At 37.1% G+C, this 22,967-nt stretch overlaps 1 protein-coding gene across 8 annotated transcripts in view; it reads right to left on the bottom strand.

Annotated features, from left to right (window-relative positions):
- Window positions 1-22,967, bottom strand: part of EML4 (EMAP like 4) — a 146,911-nt gene that overhangs the window by 17,322 nt on the left and 106,622 nt on the right. For all 8 annotated transcript variants that reach the window (XM_068185829.1, XM_068185830.1, XM_068185827.1 and 5 more), the window contains 11 exons: window positions 18,559-18,682; window positions 13,624-13,773; window positions 12,114-12,183; window positions 10,746-10,856; window positions 8,272-8,367; window positions 5,961-6,095; window positions 5,604-5,739; window positions 3,674-3,825; window positions 2,333-2,458; window positions 2,082-2,213; window positions 1,419-1,486 (listed from right to left, as the gene is read on the bottom strand). In XM_068185829.1, the coding sequence (XP_068041930.1) occupies window positions 1,419-1,486; window positions 2,082-2,213; window positions 2,333-2,458; window positions 3,674-3,825; window positions 5,604-5,739; window positions 5,961-6,095; window positions 8,272-8,367; window positions 10,746-10,856; window positions 12,114-12,183; window positions 13,624-13,773; window positions 18,559-18,682 (1,300 nt within the window). The remainder of the gene's footprint in view (window positions 1-1,418; window positions 1,487-2,081; window positions 2,214-2,332; window positions 2,459-3,673; window positions 3,826-5,603; window positions 5,740-5,960; window positions 6,096-8,271; window positions 8,368-10,745; window positions 10,857-12,113; window positions 12,184-13,623; window positions 13,774-18,558; window positions 18,683-22,967) is intronic.

Below are 22,967 nucleotides of genomic sequence, written 5' to 3'. Positions count from 1 at the left end.
GGGTAAAAAAAAAAAAAAAAAAAACAAAAAACCACAAGGCCATGATCATCAACTTCTTGAACACAGTATAAACTCATTGCCTCAAGTAAATTAAAAATAAGAATTTAAACTGAATGTGCCAAACTTACAATACTAAATGGTCCAGGAGAGGGGAAAAAAAAAAGTCAACCAAAAGCAAGCAACAGACTGAATGCTTTGGCCATGCAACGTGCCTTGACTGTGCTTTAACATAAGTTCAAAAACATCTAAAAACTCTGAAGAAACAGCCTGTTTAAAGTACTCTTAGGCCTGTATATTCTGCTGTGTTTAATGAAGATAGAAACCTTCATTCAATTTAATGTTTATAATTTTAAGGTGGAAAGGTTCAACGTGGTAATCAAATATAAAAGAGCTCAGCAAGGCTTTTACTAGAAGGTAAACTTGGTTTTGTAGCCTGACAGTATACCTAATGAATTTAGCATCTTCATCTTGGAGGAAACTCCCTAAAAATATTTAGCATTTAATTTTTCCAGGAAAATTTAAGGGTGTTGCATATGCTCAGCAGTTTCTAAAAACCAAACTTCAAATGGTTTTTAGACATGAGGTTAGGTAAAAAAAAAATTCTAGTTCACAAATTAAACACAAAAATATTCGCAATTTTCTTACATGCACCAGGCATTATTTTATCATCAAGTCATCAACCATGAGGTATAACTGAAAAAAAGAACAAAAATTCTAGTAGATTTAATATGTGCCCCTCTCACCTTTCTAATGCTATGAACAACCTGTTTTTATTTTAATTGGAACACTGGTACTCCCTTCCTGGGAGATGATGCCATCTCCCACTGTAAGAAGCCCAAGTTAAAAAGACTCAATTTGAGCTTTGACAGCTTGCAAGGGCACAGTGACTTTAGGAAGAATAGGAACAGTTCAGTATCACTTCAGTGCAGCAGTGTGCCACGCCAAACTCTTACACAAAAATCAAAATATCAGTCTGTTCACTTGCCTATCCGCCTCAGTTTAAAAGGCTGCAAGTATGTTTGATTTGGGAAGGACAAAGATCTGTACTGTACCTGTCTTAAAAAGAAATGTAACATGCTCATAACATTGAAATATATGATACTTGGAACAGACAATGAGGAGTACTCATGGAAACCCCTGCCAAAAATTAGTTTAAAAAAAAATAATAAATCAAGATCTGAGCTTTCATTTAACATTTCATCTTAAAAAAACCAAACCAGCCTAACAACAACCAAACAATTCTTCTGTCTTTGTCTAACACATATAAGATGCTCTGCCCCCTCCTGCACCATGCTTTTTAGGCTCCATAACCTCAAGCAAAAATAATAAAAAGCAAATGAACTCCAATTATAAGGTGCACTGTATAAAGTGTCTCCTTTAGGCTTTCTGTCATCACAGCTCAGCTGGAAGGTGTTTACCTGCCCGAGTGGGTTCCTATGGCGACCACTGCTCCGCTGGGATGGAAATCCGCACAATGCCCGGGCTCCTGCACAGGGAGGCACAGACACGTTATCGCCCCGTCTGCATCCTGAGGGCCCAACACCTCTCCTTAGACCAAAGCTATCCTGAAAGTCTGAGCTGAGCTGACACAGGAAAAACCCATTGCTTAGCAGCATGCTAACCCTCGGACAGCTCTTCTCTCAGAGTATCAGTGACATACACTGCAAGAACACCTTGTGAGTAAAAGGCCAACATTTCTGTGTAAAAAATAATTTTGCTTGGATATTAGCAGAGAACTAGCCAAGGTACGAAATGAATGACTGTAAGGAAAGGACATCTAAAGCCAAACCCTCACAATATCCTCTTCAGATTGTGTGAATAACTGGGAAAAAAAAATAATCTGTAACAAGAATAAAGGACTAAGACTTATTCAATTTGGCTTGTCAAAATAACATCAAACAATGGTAACCATTACACAATGTCTGATGAACCTTGCTAAGTTTATCAAAGCTTCAGATAGCTGTTTTTAAAAGCATAATTGCAGGATTTTTGCTTGCAATCAGGTGGGACAAGAGTGTTTCAGAAATTAAATGCTTTGTCCTATTTTCTAGCTTTATATTTAAATTAAAGGGTTGACATACATCTAGCAGCCTGGTCCACTCCAGTGTGTGGTCCACAGAGTTCCACATACAAACTTGCCTATCTTGGGCACATGTTAAAAATAAGTCTTTGAAAGGATGAGATGCTAGTCCCCAGAGTTCATCTGTATGTCCCTAGAAAGAAACCACATGTGATTTAACAATTAATAAAATTAAGATTCTTAAAATAACACACCAGCAGAGAAAACCTTTATATATTTGGGTTTTACTTCAAAAAAACAAATTATGCTTACCTGCACCTCTACTACGAAACCATCGTTAAATGTTCCCCTCAAAACAAAGTTTCGTGAAGTACCCACTAAAAATTGATCAGCTTTTCCTTCTGCTACTGCTCTGATTGTTCCATACTGGTCAGGAACCTGGGAAAAGGAACATCTGTCAAATCACATCAGGCATCTTGATAGGTGCCTCATTTTGGAGGCCACAAATAGAGCACAGTGACAGTATCAGAACCAGAGTTCTCCCATTAAAAAGGAGCAATCCAATTACTGTAACCTCGATCAGGGCTTGACCTGAAACCTCCTTCATCTCTTTGTTCAGTACAGGCATACAAGTTCTTATTCCAAGATAATCACAGTTATATCATTTTAATAACTTCAGTAGAAAAAAATTACAAATTAAATTACATAGCTTTTAAGTATGAAATTCACTAAACAAATGCACTCCCACAGCCTTACAACTCATCTTATAAGAAATAATACACAGTTACTATTTACTTTCCAAAACACGTTTTGAAAACCAAGAAAAATCTTGTAGCACACAGTAAATGCTTCCTGATTTTCTTAGTGTTTCCTGATGAGCCTAAATGTTCATATGCCTTATGACAGCAATGATTCTGAATTACAATGACTTTGCTTATTGCAGGTTTTTATTCTAATACACTGCTGTTTTTTACAGTGTGCAATTGTTTGTTTTCTAAATTATTTTATTTGAGAAAATACACTAATATTAAGTGATAACAACATAAGATATAAAAATCAATCGGTCAGGACTTTGGTAATGTAAAAATTAGCTTTAACATAACATTATTAACAAAAGGAAAACAGACACTGATATGAATACAGTGTATTACTTAAGCCTAAGAATTGTATATGATAGTCAGTGGTTACCTTCTCTGCCATGTTTTCCAAATGTCAGTATTAGATTCAAGGCAGTAACAAATTCTAGATTGAATTTACATAAGTGTTTAGAAAAAAATGTTGCTATAAATGGACAATAGGTAAGTGGAGTAAACCAGTGTTTAAAGAACTGTTTAAAAACACAGGCAATACTAAAGAATATCCTCAAACATCCTCTCAAAGGATGAACTAAAAAACCCCATACAACTAAAGAGGTGTTTTGAAGAAAGAAAACCCTTAACATTTCTGTTCAATTTAAACCCAGGAGAACTGAAGCCTCATACAGGCTCATTTATAGGCTAAAATTTAAACACTTTTATTATAAAACATTGTAATCCACTTAAAAAACAGCAACAATCCTTCATCCTAACTTCCTCTACTAAGGGTGGGGAAGGCTCTATCTTACTAGCCAATACCTTGTTCAAGGCAATTTCCTTGTCACTCTTGCTTTCTTACCTCAATTTCCCTTTCAGGATTCAAATCATGATCCCACAGGATGATCTTTCGGTCTTTCCCACCTCCAGTTAGCAGCATTCCATTCCTCATTTGACAGAGTGTGAACACACTGCCATCATGAGCTTTGATTTGTTTGCTTATCTGATATACTCCTATAAGCACAAAAAAGAAAATAAGAAAGAACACTACTCATTTTTTTACCTGTGGTTTATGAGAAGCTTTGCCTTTAGGCAGAAGAATAAAGGAAGGGTATAATAATAATAATTACATTTGGGCTGTCAGTATTGCAAACACAAGGTGGTAGTGTTTTCTTACAGGATAAAAAGATAAAACAAAGGGCTCGCCTTTTTGAAGAAAAACTTTTTTAGATTGATTGTCCTACAAAATGTGAAGGCAAAACCAACAATTGGTAGAATGCTTTCATTTCTCTGCTTTCCAAAGGAACACAGGTTTTCCAGATGCAAGAGAAACTGTCTTTTAGAGTCAAAAATTATTTAGCAAGTCAGTATTAGAAAAGAAGTAAAGCCACTTTATTAAAAGAAACTAGAAGACTTGTTGTCTATAGTCTTTTGGGAATAAAAGGCCAATTATTTATAGCAAAGTTTCCAGGATGCATGAACCTAATATCTAAAGCTGGATGCTGCCACACATAAAAATAGTACAACCAGCATTTGGCATCTATCAAGACAGCAGTCTACCCAAAGGAAAATACTTGGAAGAACGAAGGAGATAAGAAAATTAAACAACAAGGGTAGAAAAAGAAGCCTTTTGCACCCTCATCAGGTTCACATCAAAAGAACTGCTGTTGGAAAGCAATTTAAAAAATCCAAACAAAACAAGATTCTGGTGCTGCATATTTTCAAATAGCTCTCACAAAAAAAGTGGAACAGCACCCAGCTATGAGCTGAACTTTGCTGACTCTGCCTATGGCTCAAGTCAGTGCAAATCAGTGTGCTCTCACACTGTGAAAGAGAGTATGAGATCAAGTCCTGTGACCAATCTAATGTGATAAGCCAATTAAACCTCTACCTTTAGTTAAGCCAATGTAAATAAGTATTTTATTTGCTAATGCTTAGGGTTATACTGGAAAAAGGTTATTTTTGCACATGAAATTAAAAATTAAATATCCGATAATATGTTGAATTACTTTTCCATTGCAGTTACCTTGAAAGATGAGAAAAAGATTTACCTACAAAATCAGACTAACTGTTAAAAATGTACTTTTTACATGAATGTTTTCCTGGCATACCAATTTAAACCAGAGTGTTTGAAATAGCTGCCAAATAAAATGAATTATCATTGAATTTATGAGGGCTCAACTTTGCCAGGTCTGCATATGTTGAGTAACAAATCATTTTCCTTTCCTTTTTACAAAAGCTTTGCTCTAAAGAGTTAGTTCAATTTCAAATTTCAAAGTATTTTTTTAAGTATATCAAGACTTGAGGATCTGCTAAACCAGAAACTGTTATTCATGTAACTGCTACGACTAAGCACTGTAATTGTACTCCACATACAAGTCCTATTAATGTCAGCTCCACCACTTAATGGAATTCCTCTGAGACTAAGCATGGTGCAATGTAAGCCTTAAGAGGCAAAGGCAGCCTGCAGAATCCCGAAACTGATCCTACAGCCTTTTTCAAATCACCAGATCAAAGGAAAGCTGATTAACCACATTTTTTTAAAATGCAAAACATTCAGATAAAGTAGTTTTCATTCATTTCATGCACAGTCTCATTAATTATAGAGAAATTCCAGACTGCTCTTAAGTCAGCAAGTTCACAGGACTTGCAGGACTTTAATACCAGCTGTTACTGAAGGAAGAGTATGCTCTGAGTCAGGCCTATTTCTCTATTCCTTCCCTAATGCCATCCTTTACATTTGTCTTCTACAGACTATGTAAAATCTGTGATTAACCCTGAACATGTCCTACCTTTAGCTCCTTTTCCTGGAGTAGCTTCTACAGTAGTTTTGCCCCATATAAGTATTATCCCACCTGAGTCTCCAGTGAGCACGTCACCATTTCCCAAGAAAGCCAAACACTGTACAAATTTGGGTTTCTCATATTTCTGAAACAAAATAAGCAAGAGAAAGGGATAATTGCTCAAACTTGTTACATCATTAGAATAATACACCCACACTCTTACACTCTGCATATACATAAGCAGAATTTAGCCTTTTTTGAATGTTTACCTCTCTGATCAGACAGTACACAGTAACTATGAAGCAAATGTACAGAAAATGTGATTTCCATTGATTTAAAACTGTCCTGAAATCAAGATATTATTACCCCAAATATCCCTTGCTTCCTTGATAATGAATTGCCACTCCAGGTCCAGAAAAATATATGAGATTTGCCACATGTTATTATGGTATTTGCATCAGTGGGATGGAATTCTACAGCAAGAACAACTTCATTTGTAGTCTGAAAAAATAACAGAAATAATATTTATTCAGATAGGACATTAACTGCTAGAAATACATGTAAACCCCCAAGTTTTAGAACAGAGATATTTAAAACTAGATAGCTAATCATATGCTTTGAAGTTCTGTGCTAAGCCAGCTATCTGAAAGACTGCACATATAATTTTATATATTGATTTTTCACATTCATAATAGATCTTTATTAAACTTCAGTACACAAGTTAGGGTTTTGCACTCCCTTTTGAATCACAAAAAGCTTCTGCTCTCTCAAACAGCTAAGACTTCTGCCAAAGAAAATGAATAATGTATAAAATGCACTTTTTTGAATTGAAAACCCTGCTTAGTTTTTACACAGACTAGTTTGCTATTCTGGATAAAAAAGCTGTGAGAGGAAAGTAAGACAACGATAATATTGTAGGATTATATCCATCATTCTCTTTCTGAAATTCTGTAAAAATTCTTTTGGGTTCTTTGCTTTCCTTTCCTCCTAACAAAGAAGAAAAAGAGAAGCCTGCATAACTCAAAACTTTGAAACAGAGTCTCACCCTTGTACTTTTACTGGCTGCATGTACTTTTACTGAATAACCAACATCTTAAAGTATTTCATCCTTTACCAATAGATTTTTATAAACATAACAAACTGACTGGTCATTTACTTAACTTGTAATGTACACTCAACCAAACTGTCTTTGAAGACAGTTTCAATCTCCTGCAGGCAGTGACTACAAAACAAGAAAGTAAATGCATTTTTTTCTGCAGGATTTCAAAACAGGCTGCCAGAGAGGTTGTGGAGTCTCCTTCTCTGGAGGTACTGAATATCCCCCAGCTGATCCTATGCAACCTGTTCTAGGTGAACCTGCTTTGGCTTGGGGGTTGGACAGATGATCTCCACTCATGCCTTCCAACCCTAACTGTTCTGTGATCTATACATAAGAGTGCTGTTAAACATCTTTCATAGCAACTTTTCCTACTTCACAACTTTTGGCTTACTTTAAAAAACAATCTTCTTTTTTTTATTTTTGTTCATGGCCATATTTATTGAATTATGCTTCTCAGAGAGTTTTCACGTGAGCAAATCTGCTATGTCAAGAAAATAATTTGGAATTTAAGGACTGAAAATCTTAATGGAGTTCAGTTAAGAAACAGCTTTTGTTTTGCATCCCAGCACAAGGGATACAACTCTGCTCACACCATCTTCCGTGGAAGGTGCTTAAGATACTGTAAGATTAAGTCCTAGACGTGAATAAGTTCTGAAGGGCAAGCTGTCCCAACCAAATAATTTTTAGCCAATTCTGAACACCAAGAAACTCCCCTGAGTACAAAAACAGTCAAAACAATGTCAGTGAACAGGAAATACAAGGCATATCCCAAATAGTTTCACATAAAATATCAAAAAGGAAATGAAAATACTGTTATAGACTTAAATTAAAACTTGTAGAATAGTTAGTATTGGTCAACATAATCTAGAGAAAACAGGTCAAACCAACATGATTTTGTTATCTGAAATGGTAAGTTCATAATGATATAGACATATATGCTTGTGGAGCATGATTTATAAAAATAGACAAATACTCAGTTCCACATGCATGAAATATTTGCTTGCTTGATACTGGATAACACAAAGTATTGGGTGTTCCCAGTGAAATCAGCTTTACATGAGCACTGAGTGCAACACCTCTGAAAAATATCTTATTGCTCTGAAATTTGGAAAGTTTCAAAAAGAAACAGAAAAGCAGACATGACCGCAATCCACGAAAGTACTTAGGACTTCAAATGAGAAGAGACACGTACTGAGAATCAATAATCGGAATTTGATTCAGACAAAATTGAAATATGGAATGTTTAAAAGTTTTTGGTTTTTTTTTAAACAACTACAGACTGACTCATCACTTTAGTTTCCTAAAGTTTCCAAGATTTTTTTTTTAATTAAGAAACCATTAGACAATTGCTTTATTTGCATTGGCTTTTTAGGATGAGTAAAATGCAATTCCAAACCCTTCAATATTCAAACCGCTTCCAGTAAACAAGTTAAGAATACATTTCTGTAGAACCCTTAAATAAGCCAGCAGTATTACACAACTGCAGCTTCCAAAATAAGATCAAAAGTGTGTCTCACAAACTTTTATTTATGGGAATAAAACCACTTGTATTTCAGAATATTCATGTACAAAAATTACCTTTATCTCTGCTATTTTTGATTTCCTCTGCCAATCCCACACAGTAAGCATATGCTCGTTAGAGTCATCAATTACGCACAAATGAGTACCAGAATCCTAAAGGAAAAAGAAAAAAAAGAAGTACTGACAAAGTACTATCATACCCATTTTAGGAACAGGGCAGGCAGAGGTATTTTTAAAAATCCACGAAGGATATATATGTATGTATAGGGAATTTTCCCTTTTTTCTTTCTTAAAGACAGACATAGATTTCTGTGTAATGTCATAAAAATGCTCATGCTTCAAATAACATTCTAGGAAAGCTTTAAAAGTATCTTACCAAGTCTTTACTCTAGTTTTGTTTGCTTTTATGCTGTGGATTTTTTTTTTTGTGTTTTTTTTTTCTTGTTTGCAATTTCATGCTGATAGCAAAGAGATTTCTTTTGCTATTCTTATAAATATTTTGCTTTTCCTCAGGTCTCAGAGGACAGACACACAGCTCCACTTGTGTTTTTTTCCTAAATGCCACCATCATGTACACACAACTACATTATCAGATTCTGTAAGCATCGTTTATTCTTTATGCATGATAAAGTACCAGCAATTCTATCATGTAGCTGGTAAAACTGCAGCCAAGGTAACACTTTCTGAACAAAACAGTGCTTACAGAGGAGGTAGAGAAGCACCTACAGCATTAAAAAAAATCCTTATTTTGAACAATTTTATGGTAAATATATGGCTACATGTAATCAAAGGAGCAAAAAAAAATCATAAAACAAAACCTTATTTATTCCCAGCAATGCATACTTGCACAAACCAACTGTTTCAAGGACATTTGTAGAAAGATTTAGAGAAGACTTGAATTATCATAAAGTTGATTCTTGCACTTCATTCTCTAACAAATTGTGAAAATAGAGGCGGCTAAAGTTCCCAAGCACTATTCTGAGCCGTAATATGCAAATATACATGCGATTTATTAGGTGGGAAGAAACCCTGAAGACAGCATTGGCTATGTACACAGCTCTTGGTTAATAAATTCTGTGGTAAAAACACAGTTCTAGCTATTGTACATAAATTGTTTCAGTCTAGTGAGCAATCATGTGAGACTAATAAGGAATCTAATTCAGTTTCAGCTGCAAAGCAGAATCAATAAAAACTAAAATCCTGTCCTCAAAAATTCCCTGGGTTTTTTGGTTTTGCATTTAAAATGATGGAATGCATTCTTATTCACACTGAAATAGATCTCTGTTCAAGTATGTACATTTCATAGGTTTGTTGAAGTGAAAGGAATGCCATTATTCCTTTCACATTATTTACTGAAACACAAAACACACTATATCTAACATAGCAACATTTCAATGCTATGAAATTTCTTTCAATTGCTTTCTTTCTTCCAATTACTAAGTGAAACTGTAGCAAGAGAGTGCAAGAATTTCTTTTCAACAGGTCACCCAGAGACACTGCTGAGTTTCCATTCTTAGAGATTCCCAGAAGCCAGCTGGAGCACAGCCTGAGCAGCCTGCTCTGACAGAACCCGCTGTAAGCAGGACAGTGCATGAGGTGATATCCAGACATCCCTTCCCATCTCAGCTGTCCTGTAAATCTCTTCCTCTATTAGCAAAATACTGCAGACATTATTTTTCTGCATTTTCTGTTTTTTACATATATTAATTCTTCTTGATGGAATGCAAGAACAAAGCCTGGGTTTTCAGGAGGTCTGATATGTCTCAGTCTTTTGGCAAAAATGCAGTGGCAGCTTAAAGATTTAAATATGCCCATATTTTACAAAAAAAAAAAAAAAAAAAAAAAAAAAAAAAAAAAAACACACCACCAAAAAAAAACCACCAAAACAAAACCCCAACTCATTTCCAAGTTTAAAATGAGAACTTTCTGAATGCCAAGTAGTGCATCTCCATGTGCTATCAATTTTTCCTGATAAATTCTATGGGTCCAGTAACAAAGACCCCTATTTAATTTCTATGTAAAAGAAGAGGCAAAAAGTGAACAAGCTATTCCTCAGGAAAAAATAGCACAAGATAATGTGAGGGTTTTTTTTTTAATTTCCTGTTGGTGCACAAAAACCTACTCTAGCTCTGAAAGCAAAAAAATTCACGCTCCTATGAGAACTCACTAAAATTTGTCTTCACAAACCTCACTAACAAATTTGTTTTTAACATCAAAATAAAAAGAACCAAGCTCCTCACACACAAAACCAAACCACCAAACCCAGCGAGGACTTCAATTTCTAGTTATGTTGTTTTTTGCCTGCTATTTGTTTACCATGCTGGTTTGGTACCACAATTTTACATGTGCCATTTCCTGTTTTCCCAGCTGTCAGCTGCTTTTATAAAGTATACAGAAACTTTAGTGACACACTTTTAATATCGAAAGAGATAGCTAGACAACCACATGGAGAATCTTCTGAGATTTTCTTCCCATTTCCATAGAACTGGCCACGTCCCGTGGAACACGCCGAGGCACCGCGCCCATCTTACCGCTTTGGAAAAATCCAAGCAGCCCACTCCACGCTCAAAGGTGCCGAGGCCGATCACCTGCAGCGTCGCCAGGCTCACAGAGTCCCACACTCTAACATGGGGCTGCAGGGGCTGCGTGGAAAAGCAATGGCACAAACGGGTCACAGCAGGCAAAGCATCGCGGGCCGGCGTCGCGCTCTGTGAGGCAGCTGCTGCCTGAATTGCTAATGCAGAGTAAATGCAGGGTGACCTGTGCTGGTGATGCTGCTGGGCACCATCCTCAAAGTCTAAAGGGGAGAGTCAAGGCAGTGGTGTTCCTTATGTCTGGGCTACCAATGTGGCAGCAGTGCCATCGAGGCAGCAAAGTGGCATTGGGTAGTTGTGAAAATACTTTAACCAATTCAAGGAAGTGAACAAATAATGGAAGAGTCATTTTGCATTTCAGACCTCAGACTAGCGCTACTATACAACAACTGAAAATAATAATCAAATCTGGGCTTATATATATAAATCAGGAAAAAAAGAAAAGAAACAAACCCTGGTGCACTGAGCCTCTTAACCACCACCAACCACTCAATGAAAATGTCCGTGGTTATATTTCATACAACTACTATCCCACACTAGTTTAGAAACAATCACAAATTAACTTGGCTTAAGGACAGCATTCACCACTTAAAGTGACAAATCTTTGCACTGATGATACAAGAAACCAACCAACTCTAACAAGATTCAGAAAATACTCAGTGGAAATAATGCATATAAAACCCCCCATATAAATTTCTTACAAAATATAAAAATTTAAGTTGAATATCTGAAGAGTAATATTAAACAGGATTCTACACTTTATAGCATCTGTCTTTTTTTCCACCCTCTGTCTATAACTTCATGAAAATAATCAAATTATTCAAATTCTGACAGAATTATGATAAGAGGTGGAGAGCAGCACTTAAATAATACTTGCTCTCAAATGAGCAAGTTTATAGGAAAGTTTGGCATACTTTCCATGAATTCTTAAAACTGGTTTCCTCTTCCATGAAGCCTTAAGACTATACTGACCCACAGAACTGGGGATTTGCTCTCCCCTGGGAGAACACATATTGAAAGTAATACAACAGAAATGATGTGGCCTTATAAATCAATTACAAGCTTCACGTTTGCTTGCAGATATGGGACTTTATGAGCTTCTGCTCTTTTTAATGTATGGTTGAGTGTTTCATTGTTACTGTCTTTTGCTAGAGATACAGGCTGTTACCTGAGAAACTCAAAATATCTCAGTAAACGCAGTGCTTAGTATAAACTGCAGACAGAAGGTGATAATTAAAAAACCCCAAAACACTTTTCCCTGATTTTCAAAACAAGATACTACTGCTCAACAGCTCTATTACTTACCCTTCCATCTTTATCCACTCCAGCTAACTGTCCTGTTGCAATTCTAATTTTGTCTGGATGAACTGCAAGACTAAGACAGACAGAAATATGACTTGCTTTTGCTGTCATACGTCTTCAAAACTGAGAGGTGTTTTGTAATTTTTTTTATTTTTTTCTCAACAAAAGCCCATGAAGACACTTATGATCCTAAATCCCACTTCTAAGGAGACAACTTTAACGTTTCTCATCAGATATTTCATTCCACACTGTATTGACTGCTTGCTGACACATGACCAGGAGTGCTATAAGAGTCATCTCCACATGTGCCCTGACACATCTCAGGTTTGCACTACACTGGGAGCCCACTGTAACAAAATCTACGTTGTCTTGTAATGAACATCCTACACATAGTTGTGTGCCATATTTATAAACACTACGGTGTATTTTATGCCTAAACCTAGAGATGTCATGAACACAGGGGAAAAAAGGCAGAACAGTCGGCTGAGGGCTTGCCTGTGCACCCAGGAGTCAGGGATTACCACCACTTGAAATGAGTTACTGATGTATTTGTACTAATGAAGTGTGGTGCACTACTAGTGGAAGTAAAATGTGCCCTTGCTCATCACATTTTGCTTTGAAGCTCATGTGGAAAAACAGATTTTAGAGAATACATCCTCTCAGTCCTTGGGATTTTTTGATCTATATTCTTAATTGCTTTCTCTGTAAAACTGCAACAGTGAAGAAAGCCATTGAAAGAATAAAGGGGGCCAGGGCAAACCTGAAGAGATCATAATGACAGACACCAAAAAAATTTACAGTTCAGTTCAATTTTCTGAATGAAAGTGAAGAACACAAACTGGCAGCATTCCTCCCACATGAAGCAATAACACAGACAAGAGAAAAGAGCTTTAGATGTCAAATTTTCTCCACTCAGGTACTGCACAGTAGAGAGTTTATGTTCACCATTACATTTTGTGCACTACTCTTCAGACTGACCTAGCAAATTCTGTAACTGCATGACACAATGACAATGGCTTCAATTTTCCTTCTCTATTTCTTTTTGCAAACATCTTTCTGATCTTCCTGACTCTCTTTATACTTGGATGGTGCATCTTTTACAAAATGAGAGTATGACTGCTAGTTTTTTGACATGGTTTTCTAGTTCTTAAGATTGCACTTTTGCCATACTGCATGTAAAAAACTGATTTAGAGTCAGGCTAATAACAATTTTTAATTTCTGGGACAACTATTTGGAATAATTTGTGCAAAGATCTTTCTTCAACCTGGCACTCTTAGACTGCATACCTATCCCCTTGTTTTATATTTAAACCAGACATCCAAAGCTAGCACGGACTGCTCCAACACCATTTGTTTGTGCCGTGTTTACTACAGTGAAATCTACTGGGGCTGATTAAACAGGAAATAATTAAAACTGTGGTGACATTAATTAGTTTGTACATATAGCAGGAGAGGAAAAGAAATATTTCTGCATTATTACCCACACACTTACATGCAAATGTTGTATACTAACCATTTAACACAGTCTGTGTGACCCAAGTAGTGCCGCTGGGTTCTCTCCTCATAGTTAAATAGTACCACCACTGAGGCAATGAAATAGACAATTTCTCCGGTAGGAAGGAGGTAAACATTGGCTCGACAGTCTCTTCCACGATACCCATATCTGTATTTTTTTTTTAGTCAAGGATTTCATAATCACTGAAAACCAGAAAAAACCCAACCAAGTTTTTTTTTTTTTTTTTGTTCCCTTAAAGGATTCCTGGGGAACTCTCATATCAGCAAATGCCCTTTAAGTTTTTCCCTCTAGAACTACAGCACGGTTTCACTAATACAGTTTAAAAAGCAATAAAAAAAAAAAAACCCATAGAACTGCACTTCATGAACACAAATTCCTCAAGAAATTATGATGACTGATGTTAAAAATAAAATATGGTAGAAGAAAAGCAAAGGCAGTATTGTAAAAATTTTCATGTGAAATTTCAATAGGTAACAGCAGGACTCACATTCTAATTTAATATTTTTTTACAGCAGCTGTGTATCAGCAGGCTGGGCAGCAGAGTGTTGCTTTCATTTGGCCTTTTAAAACAATTCCTAATGCCCTACAGAAAAAAGCAAGCTTCTGCACAGCAGCTGCCAAGTTCAAGAAAGATTTTTTTACACTGTTTTAAGAGTATTCTTTAAACAAACCAAACTTAAAAGGAATTTACACAGTGAAAAATATTCTATCCAAATCTACCTAAAATACGTAGAAGGCATGTTTTCTGTAGGAATATGCACAGATCCTAATGACATTCAAAAGTTTTACACACTGTGAACGAGCCACGGTTGGCACTGATCAAACATTATTACAACTCGTTATTTCTTTGGAACAGGTGCAGTTCTCCTCTTCTAGACTATTAATGTGGCTGCCTGCCTATATTTCTCTTCCCTGGGTCACCAGGAACAATTAACATCATAACTCAGACTTTAACATCTAACTATGTAGCCCCAAAAATATTATTTTCCTGTTATGTCGTGCACTTTAGAAAGCTTTCCACTTCATTGCCAAGTAATACACCTGCAACAGCAATAAAAAGATGGAAAACACATTAAGCAACTTTAGCAAAAGGATTCCAGCTTCAGGTTCTGGTTAATAAGGTAAATAAAAGGAAGTGAAAGGCCCATGTGGAGAAAGCTGGATAGATGAAGATGGCCCTTTCTCATAAATGAAGGCAGGTGCAGTAGTTCAGGTTTGGGAATATCTAAACTGGTATCTCCTAATCTCTATTCTCCATGAAAAAGGGCCACCTTTCTATCAAAAATAGCACTGGACCCCCAAAAATGCCCCACTACACTGCCCCACTACCCTTCTTCTTCTGCAGTGCCACCAGACCAGAGGAACACGTGCCAAACTAAACACATGCTGTAGCTAAACAATAGTTCAAAGAGGGACACTGCATTCAGCTGTCAATTAAACCCATTTGGAGTGTGGAAAACAAAACAGATCCATATCTTGCTGCCTTCCCTTTAGCAGGGAAGAACACAAAGGCCTGCTCTCTGAAGCAGAGATTTTTCACTAGCTTGCTAAGCCAACGATATCCAGAGCAATGCTGGCACAACACAATGCTGAGGGCAAAAAAAAAGATGCCTCTGCTTCTCCTCCATTACTATTTACTTCCTCACTCGATTTTCCTTTTTCTTCTTTTAAACACTGGTGGAACTAAAAGAAACCCCCAGAATGGCCTTTTATAAAAAATAACAAACCAAATAACTGAACTTTCAAAAGCAATGGGCGACAAACCAATGAAGATATTTTTTCTATCCTGAAGCATTAAGAAAGCTATTTTAAATACCTTCTCAGAGGAGAGAGGCAGATTTTGCTCATCTGCTGTACATAACAGGGATGTATTGATAAGGATTTAGTAAGATTGACATCTTTGAACATTCATCCTAGAAGAGTATTAATGATTTACACAAACATGTCTTTCTGAAGCAGAAATCTTCCATGCTTAGCCAAGCTAGAGCTAAATACTTTGGCACCCACCACTGAGCTCGGACATTCGTGAAGCTGTGAGAAAAAAAAAAAAGACATTTTTTCAGTACCTTCCTTTCTTTTACCCCTCCTACAAATTAAAGTACCAAAGAGTGGCTGCATTTTCTAGAAGCACATTTTTTTACAAAAACGTAAAGGAACCACCTGTTTTGTGGAACAATTTTTTTTTTTTTTGCTTTCTTCATTCTCCATCCCAGACTATCTTGAGTGAAAAAAGAGGGGCTGTTGCTCCACAACATTTCTTTCCTGCTCCACACATGCAGAACAAAGCAGCACATACACAGTGCAACACAATTAATGCAATAAAATAAATGCAATAATTGACTGTGTCTTTTGAGAAGAAGGGCTGACACAACTTTGACGCTTGACTTTCACTTAATTTCAATGTTAATATTTCAGTGAAACTGACTATTAAACCAGGGAAATTGAGAGATAGTTGCCTTGATATTGTGATTATTTCTTACCAATTACAAGGACTGCTTTGTCACAACATTCAATATGTTTAAGTTTTGAGGGCTTTTTGCTTGTTTGTTTGTTTTAACCGGCTAAAAATACCTACTGCCCTCAATGAAAAGTGATCTACCATATACCAGATTTCAGCAGTATATTTACCACTGTCTTCAATTATTCTTAGAAAGAAGAACACTACTGCTAAAAATAATCTCATAAAACAGAGTCTGAAATACCCTCCTGAAACTGAGCTCCTATACACTGGGAGAAATTATCTACGAAGTCACTGTCAAAAGTTGCACTGACTGTGACCTCTGAGGCTACTAAATAAGCCAATTTTTCTATTACTAGGAATGTCAGATATGCTTTAACCAGTTTTGAAGCGCAGTAGCAAAGACTGCAGTACAAAGCAGGGATACTTAAACTAAATTATTCAACTTAAATGACATCACTCAGGAACCAGACACAGTCAAAAGCTCAGACTCCCCCATGAGCTGCTTTACCTTGCCAAGCAGCTTATGCATTCCTTCAAATGACAATAATCTGCAAGGTAGACAAAAGCTAAGTTTCCCTATTTGAATATACAGTACAGGGTATCAGGAGCTGAATAAACCTAGAGGAAACATCTAAAAAGGAGATCCCCTCCCCACCTCCCAAACCAACCAATAAACCTAAAAAACCCACCCCAATAATCTGCCTGTTGTTTCCTTGCAGTTGGTCATAGTTGACCAGCATTTTCCAAAAGAGTAATAACAAAGGAAAACCCAATTTAAAAAAATCATCCAGAAGGCAGGAGAATTACAAGAATTCAAAACAAAACCCATGAATGGAACTATTCAACACTCAGTTGAGCTTTCAGGTGACATCAGTAAAATACTGACATTAGTAAAATACTCAGTAAATCATTGTCCCCATGCCTTTTTAATAAGGTGTACAGGGTTCAGTTTGCAAGACACAGCTACCTTGCAGATTTGTTCCCCTTGCTAAACCTAAGCATAAAGCAGAAGGTCTGCTGCTGCTGCATTTCCCAAACTGAACAAATTTATAGAGACCAATATTTAGTCCTCATAAATTTTACTGCCTTTTCCTCATTTTCTTCACCTTTCCATCTAAAAGATACCCTGCACTCATAAATATACTGGTCTGATTTGGGATGACATTTCCCTTAAGAGATTCCAAAACATATGGACAGTCTCTTTCGACTAGATTTATTTCACTTTCATTAGACCTCAGCAGCCAACTGGTTTAACCTGAACTTAAGGTTCTTGGACATTAAATGTGTCCGCACTGGGATTTGCACCTACTTAACTGAGGGTGTGATTTCATGATCAGTTTTCATCAGTCCAAACTGCTCACTGATGCTGGAAAAGTCGAGCTGATGTTCCTCCAGTATGTCAATTCCAGTCCTTGCATGCTTGTGAGGCAAATCAAACTAACGTATTAGTCCTGCTTGAAAATTAACTTCACAAAAAGAGGTTACATTTCAGCCAGAAATTGACTGACCCAATTCACTCCACAGTCATGAGTACCAGCATCAGCAACCAAGAGCTGTGATGGTTGGAAAACTTGGTATCACAGTTTAACAAAGCATGTATAAAAACTCTGCTTTCCTTCCAGTCAGACTTTAATCCGAAACTTTCTTCCTGACATATGACAGTGTATCATCAACATTGCTAAAAAAAATCTTCCTGCTTTCAGCAACGTCAGAGCATCAAACTTCAGATTACTACAACAACCTAAGTGCTGCCTAGACATTTTATTTTACTGAAGTACTAAGAAACTTACTTACACAATCACAGCTTACTGGGAAAATCTGCAGAGATCGGGGGGGGAGGGGGACAGGAAGACCCAAACATGTGCAAAAGCACATCTCTTAAAATGAACTTAATGGCTAATCTAGTAAACTTGGAGAATTTTCATCAGCCACACACCTACTCACTTCTTCAGAATTTAGCGCATTTAATACAAACTAGGTTCCAAGAAATTAACTGTTTCCCTTTGGAGCTGAAATACAGAAGCAATGCAAAGGGTGGCTGCTTCTCCAATCCTCAGTCCATAGGAAAGGACACAAACTCCACATCTTCCATAGCTGAAAACAAACTATTCCGGAAGCAAAGCCTGCATTAATATAGTGGGAGGTAGAGGAGGACATTTTTCAAATTCTGTAACTTTCCAAAGATGCTTTCTTTTGCACTAAATATAAATCAGTTAATAAATTAGAATTAGTGTCAACAGCAAAACAAACAAAGAAAAAGTACAGTATTTCTGTACCTATGTAGTCTGCCATATAAAGTTATACTATACAGGAGTTACAAACCTTTTTCATTGTTATATTAATTTGAACATTTTCCCTCACCTTTTAATTTTTACCTCTTAACAGAGAAAAGACAAGACTGGATTCCAAAAGGGAAAAATGCAAGACAAGGCAAAAAGGGAACAGTGAGTAGTTATTGATATTAAGGATACACCCACTCCAGTTTTAACTTTTCAGGAGGCAGCTCTGTCCTAATATCATCATAGTTTTCTACATCAGAAGGAATGAACATTGTGATTGGTCGGCCTCGCATGAACATCTTGATATATTCTCCCTCTGTTGAAACAAAAAGACACATTAATCATGTGGCAAGTTTACACAAAAGAAATCAGCAATAAGCACAGAGATGCGAATCACACTGGTTTATATAACAATTATTTTTGAAATGTGAGCTTGGTAAAGGCCCAGATTTTTTTTTTTTAAATGGAACATTAAATGCACACAGAACAAGCGTTAGTTGAATTTGTGATAGAACAGACTGAGCATGTAGCATTTTAGACATGCAAGTTAAGTTATAAAGGCAAAATTCAAATTCAAATCTGAAACTGAATAAATAATTAGTCATAGCATTACAGGATGAGGTGTTTCATGGTACAGCCTCTTCTGGCACCTGACAGCACCTCGGGGGCCTTTTCCATAGAGCTTGCTTCCTGCAGCACCTCTGTTCCCACACTGCATTTCTGCCAGAGACTCTTCTTTTCCATGGTGCAGGACTTGGTATTTGTCTCTGCTTAATTAATGAGGCTCCCACAAGCCCATCTCCCCAGCACAGCCACTGGGCCCACAGTCTGCTGTCACTTCAAACCTGAGAGTGCCTTGTGTCACCTACCTCAGGCCACTGCTAGAGATGATGAGCAGGGCAGGGCCAGACCAGAATCCTGCAGACTCCACGTCTCGCCTACTGGCCACCAGGTACAGTATGACCCATTAACCACAACCCTCCCAGGTCAACTCTCCAACTGGTTCTTTCCCCCTCCCAGCCGCACACCTTTCCAAACCCTAGCAGCCAAGCTAAGGCATGAGGAACCACAGGAAAAAGTGTCAAGAGCTTTGCAGATGAATATAATCAAGAATTATATATCATCACAAATGAGTACAGCAACCTGTATTATTAAGCATTGTATCCTGAAGAATGGAAAAAAGCAATAGCTCAGAATGACTCCAGCTAATACTGCCTACAGCTGTGACAAGACACGTGTATATCATCTCTGTGGGAATCCGAGCACTTCACAAGCCTTTCGGAGTTCCTTTTCAAGGAATATGAGCTTGCCTACCACCAGGGAAAATTACAGCTCCATTTCAAAAAGCACTGATTACACAGAGCCAAATATTCCACTAACTTTCCATCAATGAAGTAGTAACTTTTTCTTGCTCTTCAACTTCATTAGTAATTAATATCCATTTATAACATATATCTTAACCAAAGTAATATAATATTCTGCTGTGAATTTGGAACATTGACACTTTTTTATGAGTGGGGGTTTGAAAACTGTAGCAGACACAATTCAACCAAAAATTTGGTTTGAACTCAGAGTTCAAACCAAAATTTGAATAGTTGAGTAGAAGTGGAGTTGAGTAGAAGAACAGCTGTAAATTAGCAATACGGTATTAAGAAATCTCTAATCACATTTGATGCAACAAACATTAAGATCTAAAATTAAGATTTTTTACCAATCACTTTAGCACTTCTTTAAGAAACATGAAACAGACTTCCCTACAATCCTCAAGGAATGCTTGGAAATATTTACCCAATTAAGCATAAGATTAATACTCAGACTGCATGATTGTGCAATCTATGTTTGGCATTCCCTAAAACATCTGAAATTGAAATTATGAGAAACTCAGACTTATTTCCACAGAATCATAGCTTAACAGCTCAAGTCAAACTCGGAGATCCAAAAAGGCAAAAGAAACTAGGTCAATAACCGTAATAATTGAACAATTTAAAACTAACACATAAAGGTTTCTTATTATTTAGCATATTAATACAATGAAAGTTGAGCCATAGAAGTCCAGTACAAAGGGAGCAAATATTAAAAAGATGAAAAACAGTTGTCTTGCTTCTTTCCAAGAAAAAACATGGATGCTTTGAACAAGAACCCCATGAGTGTCTCCACTGAGAACAGTAGAAAACCTGTCTCAAATAAAATAAAAAGGAACAAAGAAAATCACTCCCTGGTAGCTAAATTAGACCCAACAGTTATTTTATCACATGTGCATTGCTTAATTGCATTGCTAAGAAAACCTAAAGATTGGAGCTGTCACTACTTTGAAATAAATGTTTAGATAATTATTCCAAACTAGTACCATGTCTCATTTATCCACCAATATATTTTTATAGTATGTATATTCAGAGATAAAATAAGCCTGGCCAAACACACGAGTAATGTATTAACAACGACCTTTCTATTAAAATCTGGCACCAACAGTCTTATAAATTAAAGCCTGAGGGTATTTACAAAAGACTGTTCATTGTTAATCTATGAATTCTTGATTTAACACTGAGCTTGACACTTCTGGTTCCACAAGATCAGTGCCAAATGACACCACAAATTTAAGATCAAATTTCTCATTGTTGCTTAGAACAGAGGAGACAACCTGCAATTGAAATTTTTATGGATGGAGGCAGTTGCCCCTGTTGGACTCTGCAGATGAGAGGCATGAAGAGTCCAAGAGGAATTCAGTAAAGCCTCTGGCAGAAGAGGCTCTCCTGGAGCTCAGGGAAAAGAATATCTACGGGGCATTCAGACACAAATTAGCTCTCTGAAGTTTCCCATTAAAGAAAGAACATTTTTTTTACCTTTTTTAAGTAGCTGTATTTACTCAAGATTACCTTTGAAGATACATATTTAAAACACTTGTTAGAAAGACACAGGCTAGGTAAAACTTGATTAAGCCTCTTCCTCAAGAGGCAGAAGGATTAGAAAAAGAGACAACCCATTGAAAGATTTTTTTTTTTGTCTAAGACTGTAAATTTCCTTTAGTTAGAATAACCTCTAGGGCAGATACAATATTAATGTAAAAATCTTTTGAAATACTAGAGGGGATGACAGCATGTCAACACCATTCTCAAACAGCAGTTAATTGCCTGAAGCCAAATTCTTGTATTTGCAAGTTAAGAAAATCAGTGATTTAACTCTTTCATACTACACTTGCTCAACTGAATGATCAAGAACATTAGACTACAATCCTTTCCTGCAGCCTCAGAATTTTCTAATACAAAGCAGCATGTCTAGACTTTTATTTCCTTCTTTTGGGAAAAAAGAGCCTTGGTCATATTATGACAGATATGTATGTAAGGGATGACAAGGGAGAAAAAAGTCAAAACTTTTAAAGAGAATGGGTAAAAAACTCACTAGACTCCAACCAAAAAAAAAAATCCTAGACAATTCTGGTATCTACCAGCTTGAAAACACTAGGCATGAAAGTAAAAATATTTTGTTCCATATAAAGAGATGTTCAGATCCCAATATCCACTGAGCAGAAGCATCTGGGGAAGGTGAGCCTGGGGAATGTGTGTGAAATGGGCTAGGAGGGTATAACATGAAGAATCCTTGGCACTTGCTGAGTCAATTAATCTGCAACTGCAGACATCCCATAAATCCTTTCAAATATGGATCAAACCAAACGAAAAGCACAGTTGAGGCCCTGTAGGTAGCACACACAGGTGCAGTGGATTGTCCACAGCACACAATAAGTAACAGCTCAGGCCCAGAATTGCTACAAAAGGTAGCACCAAGCAGCTGCAGCGACCTGGCTCCAGAAGCCAGCTCTTCAGGGGTACAGCTGTAGCTGCTTTTTGTGCAGCTTTGAGCTCAAATTCACAGCCCTTGCCAAACTCTGTTTGGCTCCACAATATTTCACCTCTGGAGCCTCAACAATCTCTTTACACAAGTGCCAGGGAACACAGGATCAGCGCTCCCAATTTATACTCCCAGGATTGGCTCAGGCTTATTAGCCCCACTAGCAGCCCTCTGGGTGTGCTGGACGTAAGCAGACTCCAAGCAGGTCTTGGCTCTCTGTGGGTTCCTCAGAGGTTTGGGGAAATTATTAACTCAGCCCCAAAGACACAGAAGCACTTAATTTGACTAAAATGTGGCCCCAGTCAGCTGAAGTGACATGAAACACTGCTCAGAAGGAGAGACACCAAGAGAGAAATCAGGATATGGTGAGGGCACATCTAAAGGTAGTCTTGAACACTGTTCAGGCATGTGGCTTTGCAAATTAATGCAAATTAATGTAATGAGCTGGAGGAACACCATGGCTTGGCTCAGCTCAGCCTAGTCCAGCCTGACAGATACCAAACATGCCCCACAATGCCCTCTCTCTGCTTGCATTGATGTTTTTTACAGTGCACAGTACTGTTGCACCTGCTTTGGAGAGCAGAGCCTTGGCTGTCACTGAGAGAGACACAAACACAGTGCTGATTTCAGAATAGCATCCAAAAGCCTCCTCCTACTACTAGTTGGAAACTTTTCAACTTCCAGGTGACAATAACATAAGACCAGGTTGTTTTCTTTCTCTGTGTGTGTGACAGCATGGCTGCTCACTTCAGCACAGG

The sequence above is a fragment of the Anomalospiza imberbis genome, chromosome 3 (genome assembly GCF_031753505.1).
Source record: "Anomalospiza imberbis isolate Cuckoo-Finch-1a 21T00152 chromosome 3, ASM3175350v1, whole genome shotgun sequence".
Classification (NCBI taxonomy): Eukaryota; Metazoa; Chordata; class Aves; order Passeriformes; family Viduidae; genus Anomalospiza; species Anomalospiza imberbis.
This window is presented reverse-complemented; position numbering and strand designations above follow the sequence as displayed.